This window comes from Alexandromys fortis, unplaced genomic scaffold (genome assembly GCF_014885135.2).
Source record: "Alexandromys fortis isolate MF-2015 unplaced genomic scaffold, M_Fortis_MF-2015_v1.1 scaffold_271, whole genome shotgun sequence".
Lineage (NCBI taxonomy): Eukaryota > Metazoa > Chordata > Mammalia > Rodentia > Cricetidae > Alexandromys > Alexandromys fortis.
This window is the reverse complement of record NW_026068156.1, coordinates 731,515-741,137: the sequence shown is the minus strand read 5'-3', so window position 1 is coordinate 741,137 and position 9,623 is coordinate 731,515. Positions and strand designations below refer to the sequence as shown.

The 9,623-nt window shown below is 45.0% G+C and overlaps 1 protein-coding gene across 2 annotated transcripts; it reads left to right on the top strand.

The window, feature by feature from the left end:
- The first annotated feature begins 38 nt into the window (after positions 1-38).
- On the top strand, positions 39-7,395 carry LOC126491627 (CD209 antigen-like protein D). Of its 2 annotated transcripts, none has more exons than XM_050127430.1 (7): positions 39-129; positions 3,789-3,872; positions 4,024-4,121; positions 4,369-4,461; positions 5,166-5,240; positions 5,894-6,135; positions 7,166-7,395. In XM_050127430.1, the coding sequence occupies exons 3-6, from the start codon at positions 4,076-4,078 to the stop codon at positions 6,100-6,102; spliced, it is 423 nt and encodes a 140-aa protein (XP_049983387.1). In that variant the 5' UTR covers positions 39-129; positions 3,789-3,872; positions 4,024-4,075; the 3' UTR covers positions 6,103-6,135; positions 7,166-7,395. The 2 variants fall into 2 exon arrangements, with proteins under 2 accessions (XP_049983387.1, XP_049983386.1); XM_050127429.1 differs by having other exon boundaries at positions 3,789-3,922.
- Positions 7,396-9,623: the final 2,228 nt, after the last annotated feature.

Sequence of the window (9,623 nt, the reverse complement as noted above, 5' to 3'; positions counted from 1 at the left end):
CCCTACTGGAAGCCACAGTGGTTGCAGCAGTTTACATTGCCACCGGCAGTGACTAAGTCTTCCTTCCCCCCATCCCCATCAGTACTTCTCTTGTCATTTGTTTTCTTGATCTTTGCAGTTCTGACTGAGGTAAGATGGGATCTCGGAGTTTATTTCCCTCGTGGGCAAAGAAATGAGACACTTTCTAAATTGTTCATTTGTCTTTGTTTTTGTTTGTTTGTTTTGGGAGTTCTGTTTGTTTCTTAAGACAGTTTGGTTCTATAGTTCATTTTTATTGGTTTGTTTTCTTAAGGTTTATTCTTTTAATTTTTGTATATTCTGGATATTAATCTGTAGGATGTGTATAGCTGGTGAAGATTTTGTCTCCTGTAATCTGCTAGTTCATTCTGTAACAGCTTCCTATGATACATAGAAGCTTTTGAATTTCATGAAGTCTCATTTTGCAGTTGTTGGCCTAATTTCCTGACCTATGTGAGTCCTAGTATATAGATATAGATATACCCCTTCCTATACCCATGACCTACCTGAGTCCTGGTATATAGGTATAGGTGTACCCCCTCCCTATTCCTGTGACCTGGGTCCTGGTATATAGATATAGGGATATCTCTCCATATACCCGTGTTCTTAAGATTACTCTCTACTTTTCTACTTTTGGGCAGTTTTAGAGTTTTATATCTTATACTGAGGCTCATGGTCCATTTAAATTTGATTTTGTGTAGAATGAGAAATAAGGACTTAGTTTCCTTCTTCTACATGTGCCTACCAACTTTGACTGGTACCATTTGATGAAGACGCTGTTGTTGGCCTTTTGTCAAGAACTCAAATGGCTGTAGGAGTGTGGAATTATAGCTCGGTCCTCTATTCTACTGTATTGATCTGTTTGTGTGCATGTGCCAGTACCCCAGTGTTTTTATTACTGTGGCTGGGGCAGCAGTTACTGAGACCCCATCTCGAAGGTCCCTATTGACAAGCTCTGTAATTATTCCCAGCTATGACTGTGGTTGTGGCTTCATAAGTTGCAGTGTCTGTGGCCAGTCCTTTAAACCTGCTGAAAATCATATTTAGAAGGTAGTTTGACTATATGATCACTTAACAAAACAGCAATAGTAGATTTTCCCCAGAGTCTATGACCTCCCTAGCTCTGGAGTTTTAGCAAGATTTACAGTACCTTCCTGAAGAGGAGGCTTCAATACAGTAAGAAATAGTTGGTTACTGCCATAACAGTTATGAGGCTCTTACACCAGCGGGCATATCTTTTTTAAAAAAAAAAAAGATATTTATTTTATTTTTAATTTTGTTTGTGTTGGGATATGTACATGTGAGTTCAGGTGCTGTGGTGGTCACAAGTGTCAAGTCCCATGGAGCTGAACTTCCAGGCAATCATGAGCTGCCTGGCATAGGAGTTGAATTCTCCTATGAATCCTCTGAAAAAAAATGAACAATATACATTCTTAACCACTGAGCATCTCTCTAGCCCCAAGACATAGCTACCTCTTAAAAAGTCAGCATTGACACATTTGACACTGTTATCACATTTTACCATGTAGAAGGTCAATATTAGAGGATCCTGAGTCAAAGAAATCTGCATTTTTGCCTTGGCATAACAACAGGTACAAAATGGGAACTACAGTTCTCAGGAGGGAGAAAACTGCATACAAAGCTATAATGTTTAGATTTGACCAAAACTTGACTAACCTAGAAGCACATAAGAAGAGAACCTCAACAAGAGATTGTCTATATGGCATTGGTCTGTGGGTTTGTCTGTGGGAGATTGCCTTATTTAAGTAATTGATTTGGAAAAACCCAGTTTGCTGTGGGTGGCACATTCCCTAGTCAGGAATCCTACCTTCTGTAAGACTGTGAAAACTGAGCTGAGTACAGACAGGCAATCCAGCATAATTTATTCACCTCCCCTCTTGACCGTGATGTGATGTGATAGTTGTCTCAAGCCCCTGCCCAGTGAGTTCCTTGCAATGATGAACTATAATATGGAAGTGTAAGATGAAATTAACCCTTTCTCCCCTGAACTGCTTTTTGTCCAGGTCTTTTCTATCAAAATGACAGAATCAAATCTAGAACCAATAATAAATAACTGAGCTTCAAAATTGTGAAGAGTTAAGATGTTACAAACTAGAGCCAAAAAAAAAATTGAACCATGTTTAGTTCTTCTGAAAACCATTGCTTCTCACCTCTGTATCTGATCTACCAGCCTTATGGCTACCAAGGTTTTAAAATGCATTCTTAGAAGACCTCTAGCTTCCTTCAGTCCAAGGGCTAAGAGCACCACTGGGTAACTTTTTAAATTTGCAGCAGAGGTTTCCCTGTTTCAGTTGGAACTCACCTACCTGTGGTTCTCTACCTCGTCTTTGTTCTACAACTGATAAAATCTCTTGTGACATTTCTACAGTAGAACGTGGTATTTAGGGCAACCTGAATGTGTGCTCCTGGGACCTAGTCACTCATATTTGACCCCAGATAGTTTATTCTAGATCTCATTCCCTTCAAGGTGAGAGCTATGTTTTTGAGCCAATAAAAGTTAGCATAAAATTCTAAGTTCATAAAATAAATAAAGACCAGAGACTATACTCACTGATCATGGTTAATCTGATTATGAGATTATCTCACACAGGGAGTACAGTGTAGAGGCTTTCATGCCCACCTAGACACATACACTACACCCCTCCAATCAAAATGTCAAATATTCCCATAACATTGAAGTCCTTTTAAACCTCAAACACTGGGTCAGTCTCTGTCCTACCCATTAAAGTCATCTCCATTTCAAAGTAATAGCAAAGATCGGGGACTGGGAAGATGGCTCAGTCACTGTGCTTGCCACACAGCATGACAAATGGAGTTTGGATCCCAGAGTAAAAATCTAGGCATGGCGGATTACATCTATAATCCCAATACTGGGGAGACAGAAACAGGAGGATGCTTGGGGCTCACTGAACAGCCAATCTAGCTGAATCAGTGAGTTCAAGGCTCAGTAACAATCTGTCTCAAAAACAAAGTGAAATGGGTCAGCTGAATGGTCATTGGATAAAGGCACTTGCCTCTAATCCTACTGGCCCGAATCTGACCCCCAGATCCCACATAGTGAAAGGAGAAAATGAACTCCCAGTTTCCATGGATTTCTTTGCTACCTATGAAGACTATTCCAGTTTGGGAGAACAACAACAAAAATATGTAGCCTTTTTCACTTAATAAGGTTGACCACTGGGAAATTTCCCCCCTTTGGGACCATTTTATTTTCCTTGGTTTACACCGAGGGCTGTAGAGTCAGATCACCTATGTTCAAATGCAGATCGCCATCAAATAGCTGTATGACTGTGGGCCTGTCATATAATCTGGCTGTGCAACACTGGAGAGCAATGGATCACGTGCTACAGCCCAGACGGTAAAGTGGGCACATCTGCAGCAGGCATTACAGGAATAGGAGTATGGTGATTGCACCAGAACAGCCAAGTCAGCAGGAACCACAGTGAGTCAGATGCCAGGAAAGCATGAAAGTGTAAGTCAGTGGGGGCAGAGCTACTGGGAATGTGGGTTAAGGCTCTCAGCACAAGAGGAAAGGACGTAGCAAAGATGGTCTCCACAGGCTATTAGCATTGATAAAGGCACCTCACAATTTGTCACAGCATGATCTTTCTGCTCCGCACCCCAAACTCCCCAGACCTCTCCCTAAAATTTCCTTGGTTATCCAGCACCAGATGTGCTGCGTCAGGGGTACAGAGGCTCCCTCTAGCTCTTCCACACTCACATCCGGTTCCTTTTCCTCTTCCCATCAGAATGTCTAGGAAGCAGGCATCAGGGGACAACAAATACAAGCTGTGCTCTTCTGCTGTTCCGGACATGAAGCAAGAGCAGTGATGGTAAATGACACTATGGAACCAAGGGTACAGCAAGTGGGCAGGCAGCCCAGGTGAGGATGGGCTGGGACTGCGGGATCTCGGCAAGGGAGTCCTGAGGGGCAGCTCAGAGTTGAGGTTGCCCAAGGCTCTGACTGGCTCTCTGTTCCCCCAGAGGATGAAGAGTGCTTGATCGGTGGCACCAGGGATTCTGCTGTCACCTCTGGATGACGACCAAACTTTGCAATCAAAAGCTTGGCAGCTATAATAATGGTGAGGGGCTGAGGAAAAGTAGACAGCCCTTCCCAGAAATGGGTCCTGGATAATTGGAGTTGGGACCCTAAACTTCTCAGTCCTGGGGAGGTAGATGCTGGAGGTGGAATCCTGGGCCATAAGGAGGTGGAAGCTGAGAGTCCAGACTCGTGTGCTCTGTAGGAGGATGATGGCAGTAAGTCTGTCCTGGGGTCAGGCTGAGGCAGGGGCCACTCTGACTCTAATAACACTACCGTCTCTCCTACAGAGTATCGGAAGCACAGCTGCAACCCCTCGGTCCTGCAGTTGCTCTCGAACTTCCTGTTTTTAGCTTGGCTTCTGCTGATCATTCTTGCCCTAGGTCAGTCACAGTGGGCCCCTCAGCTCTCTGGTCCGGCCCTAGGATCTGTATGAGAAAGGTGGGGAATGTATGTTGGTAACATAACTTTCAGTGGCTTCCAGGAACTTCTCAGAGATACCTCCCTCATCTCTGTTATAAGAGAGGGGAGATGAGAGACAGAGAGAAGAGCCTCTCTGTTCCATTTTCCTATCACCTTCCATCACCCTTCTCTGGGTGTCTGTTTCCTGGCCTTTGAATGTTATTGACCAAAGACTGGAGAGTTGGCTCAGCAGTTAAGAACACTTGCTCTGCCAGAGAACCTGGGTTTGATTCCCAGCATCCACAGCATCCACACAGCGGCACACTATTATCTATAACTCCAGTTCCAGGGTATCCAGCACCGTGTTCTGACTATCTCAGGCACCAGACAAGCACCTGTTGTATATACATACACCATGCAGGTGAAACACTCATACACATAGAATAAAAATAAATCAAAAATTGTTTAAAGACATCGGGCAGAAAGTGTTCTAGACACAGGTAGAAACATGTGCCTGCTTGTGAAACTGAGACAGGACAAGGATGTGGACCCAGGAGAAATCACTGACAACATGGGACCCTTCTTTTAAAAGTGACACAACACCCCAAGGGTCCCAGAGCAGACCATGGCGAAAAGCAGGATTTAATAACTGCATAGATTTTTCTTTATTTCTTTCTTGGCTAAGTCTCAAAGGTCCCCAGCTCCCAGAGTCAAGACAAAATCTACCAGGAGCTCATGCAGCTGAAGACTGAAGTAGATGGTGAGTGACCAGAAACAAGGGATCCACTGCTTCAGGTCTCCACGGGAGAGGAGCCAATCTCCTTTCGTCCTCAGACCTCTTTGAGCCTCAACTTCTTTCTCTGTGAATTGAGATCATAATATAACATGGAGAACAGAGCTCGGTATTTACAGAGCCATGCGCACAGTAGGCACTCAGTGTTCAAAGAATTCTGTGCAGAGTAGGACCATGCTCCCAGGAGCCATTCATGCAACAGGCATTCAGTGTTCAGGGGTTGTGTACACAGTAGGCATACAATGTTCACAGAGGTTATCCATACAGCAAGCACTATCTGCACAGGAGTCTTACACAGGGCCATTAGTATTAACAAGGGCCATCCATACACACCGTAGGCTCTGTAAGTTCACAGATATTGTGCACACAATACATGCAGTCAAGCTGGTCCTGGCCTCTGTTCTGACCTCCAGGCCTCTAACTTCTCCATGTCCGAAGAAGATGGGCTCAGAACTTCTAGGTTCTTCTGGGTGGAGAAGAGGATAAGGAACACACAGAGGGGATGGGCTCCCTAGAGTACTGTGGTGAGGAAGGGTCCTGGCTCTGGAGACCTCAAAGGCTGAAGAGAAATGGGAACACAGGCTTCTAAGTATGTCCTTCTGATGTGTTTCTCCCGACAGATGACTTGTGTCAACCCTACCAAAGGGACTGTGTGTTCTTTCGTGGAAACTGTTATGTCTTCTCCAAGTCCCAAAGCAACTGGTACAACTCCATCAATGCCTGCCAGGAAGTGGGGGCCCAAATGGTCATCATAGAGACTGAGGGGGAGCAGGTCCACTGGTGGGGCACCCCCCTTGTCTGGAACACACATCTGGCTGTGGTCACCTGAGATTGAGAGACCATTTCCCTGACAAAACTATGAGTAAGATGCTGTTTTTTCTACTTGAATAGAGAAGGGTAGGAATGAGGGGTCGCACATACTCTCTGAGACTTGAACATTTCTGAATGATTTATAGATTGCCTGAAGCACAATTGCTATCCTATGTGCTGGGCAGTATTAAATACCTTCCTCACCAAGGGATAGGTGACCTGCTAGAGTAGAGACTAGGGAAATGCCTGTCAGGGACGTATTGCCTTGAGTTTGAAAGCACATTTTGAAAGCTGGTCATGGAGTTTGAGGCAACATCTCATGGAATAAGAGTGCTTGCTGCTTAGGCATGAAGACCTGACTTAGGTACCTCAGCATCCATGAGTAAAGAATACAAGCATGGTCACATGTGCCTAGAACCCCAATATTGGGCATGAGGCCTGCAGACAGGAGAGTCCCTGGGGCTTGCTGACTGTTAGCCTAGCTCCAAGGCCAGTAAGAAATCCTCATTCAAGAGGACTAAGTGGAAACTAGTACAGCAGGATGCCCAATATCTTCCTGTGGCTCTGCATGTGCGCTAACAGTTGCAAACACCTGCACACACATATGCACATACACCACACACACACAGAGAGAGCCAGGTATCATGCCCATATTTAAAAATTATATACTGTTTTATTATTTGATTTTTATGCATGCACACAATGCATTTTGGACCTATTCACACACACCCACTTCTCTCTTTAACTCCTATTGAATCCATCTCTCATCCCCTCCCAATGTCACGCCCCCTCCCTTTTTCTGTATCCCACTGAGTACAATTATGTTGCTACTCATGAGCATGAGGCCATCTGCTAGAGCTTGCTCAGCATATCGGTTTTAAAGAAAACTGACTTTCCCTCCTCCCCTGAAGCCATCAACCATCCTAGTACCTCATGAACAGCACCCCCTCCATGCTACAATGTTAACAAGCTCAATCTTGTGCAAGCAACCATGACTGCTTTGAGTTCAGCTGTGTCCAGATGTCCTCCTCCAGTCTCTGGCTCATACAGTCTTTCTGCCCTCTCTTCTATGATGCTCCCAGGGCCTTGACAGTAGGTACCATACAGATGTCCCATTTGGAGGTTCACACCCCATAGACACTTACTCCCTGCATAGTGTTGGAATAAAGAGGAGCCCAACAATGTCGAGGACGAAGATGGCACAGAGTTCTCTAGGGATGGCTGGAATGATCTCAAATGTGATGCCCTAAATTTCTGGATCTATAAGAAAGCTTTAACTTCATCATGCACCACCAAACAAAAGCCAGTTCATCTCAGCCTCTGCATCCCAAGTTCCAGTATCAGGAGGATGAACTTGACTTGTGTCCATGTCCTTTCTCCTTGTTTGTTGTCCTTGAGGTGTTAATAAAAGCACCCATGCTTCTTGGTTAGATTCCTCACCCTCTATGGATTTGGGCCACTGCTTCCTTCCAGTTCTGCTTCCAGAATGGGGAGCAATTCAGGTTTCCTGTTGCTCAGGTTTCATGGTTGCCCTCTATCTGGGTAACTTAATATTGTTACCAGATATAGGATACATTCCGGACCTTGGAGCTTCCCCTTAATCAACTCTGCCCTCCTTGCAAAGAAAAAAAAATCATAGCATTTTCATTGTAATGTCACAGCTTCCTTTTCATTGTGGTGTCACAGCTGCTGTGTTCCCTAAGCCTCGGTCCCATCCCTGCACACTTCCTGTGCATCTGCTCAGTTCCTCCCAACCTCCGCTGAGCCCTTTGACTGGTATCTTACTTTTCTTGCTCTGACAAAACACCTGTTAGAAACAACTTCAGGAGGGAGGGTTATGCTTGGGCTCCCAGTCTGAACGTTCAGCTCCATAGTAGAGGAGAAGGCAACGGCGCAGGAGAGCAAGGCAGCTCACATTGCAACTGCACTCGGAGAGCAGAGATGAATGTAGGTACTCAGTTTCCTCTCTCCTTTCTCCTCAGTCGGGGACTACAGATCATGAAAGGGTGCTGTCTAGATTTGAGATGTGTCTTCCCACCCTAGATAACAAAATCTGGAAGCTCCCTTCCAGAAGGTCATCTCCTCAGGGACTTTTAGATGTTAGCGTGTTGAAGAGTAACCGCCACAGCAGGGAACTTTCCCTGGTAGGTGTAGCCCATTCTGCAGACTGAGACACCCATCCTTTTCCTTCTGGGAGCTTCCACCCACACAACGAACTGATCCATGCTTGCTTGGACCACTGACCAAGCCAAGATGACCACATGGTTCCTTGGGAGTCCCCAATGCTACTAGGTCCCCAGAGGACCACTGTACCTTCGGACTTTCCCCGTGCTGTTGGCATTCATTCAAGCACCCCCAAATTCCTTCCATCTTCCCAGATGTCCACTAAGATGATGGGAATGGCAGACTCAAAGGCGGCTCTGGTGCTCTGGGACTCCCCACCATCCTGTCCATGATGGCTGTCCATCTCTTACTTTATGCTATCTTTCTTAACGCAGTTCCTCTCCAGGTTTGACAGACTGTCACCCCTCCTTTGAAGACTCCACTCCTGCTTTCTCAGATACAATGAGCTGTTACTTTCTTAATGGCCCCTCCCTAGAGTGTGATTCATGGCTCCCATCACATGGCACCCTTCTATAGTAAAGCTCATTCCTGGAGGGCAACTTTGTGCCAGCTCCTTTCCGAATCAACCCACTCACTGGTCCTCTTTCCTCTGTTGATGGCATTTAAACCGATTCCAACTCCTTGCTACTGTGAGAAGTGTAGCAGTAAATATGAATGAGAATTACTTTATATACACAGTGGAATCTTATTCAGCTGTAAGAAATGAAATTTGCAGGCTAATGCATGGGTCTGGAAAACATTGAGGTTACTCGGACTCAGAAACAAAAACACTGCATGTTCTCCTGTACATGTGAATCCCAACATTTTATGTGCATACTTGACTATGAGTGTGGTGTAGACTGTGAAACTAGAACTGAGACCCGGAAAGGAGAGAGAGAAGTACCGAGGGAGTGTGAGAACTAGAGCATGTGACCTGAAATCAGAGAAGGGAGCGGGGAAGAAGAGGTGGGAGGGGAAGGGAGTGGGGGAAAAGAGATAAGAGAATCAATAAAAAGCTAATTGGGTTTTAAAATATATTTGTATGCTATTGCACTGTTTTAATTGTTACTACATTTATTTAGTTTTGGGAGGTCAGAGGACAACTTATGGAGTTGGTTCTCTCCTTCTAGCATAGGGGTCTCCGCAATTGAACACAAGTCATCAGGCTTAGCGGCAAGCACCTTTACCCACTGAGCCATCTCGCCTACCCATTAATAATATGTTAATGAATACAGTGATGACTCCTCTCAGCTTCCCAGTCAGCAGAAATCACCATGATTTATGGCACCAGCATAACTTGGCGTCAGAGGGCACAGTTTTCTGGGAACACTGGAGACATTGCAAACCCCCATCTTTGTCACTGATGAAGAAGAAATTAAATGAAACTTTAGAGCTAGAGAAAAGGCTCAGTAAAATAAATAAATAAAATGCTTACCT

Excerpts from the sequence above, each read along its gene's own strand:
- LOC126491627 (XM_050127430.1), top strand. The coding sequence starts at position 4,076 with ATGACGACCAAACTTTGCAATCAAAAGCTTGGCAGCTATAATAATG. Across the intron at positions 4,122-4,368 it reads GCTTGGCAGCTATAATAATG|AGTATCGGAAGCACAGCTGC; the intron begins GTGAGGGGCTGA and ends TCTCTCCTACAG. Across the intron at positions 5,241-5,893 it reads GCTGAAGACTGAAGTAGATG|ATGACTTGTGTCAACCCTAC; the intron begins GTGAGTGACCAG and ends TTCTCCCGACAG.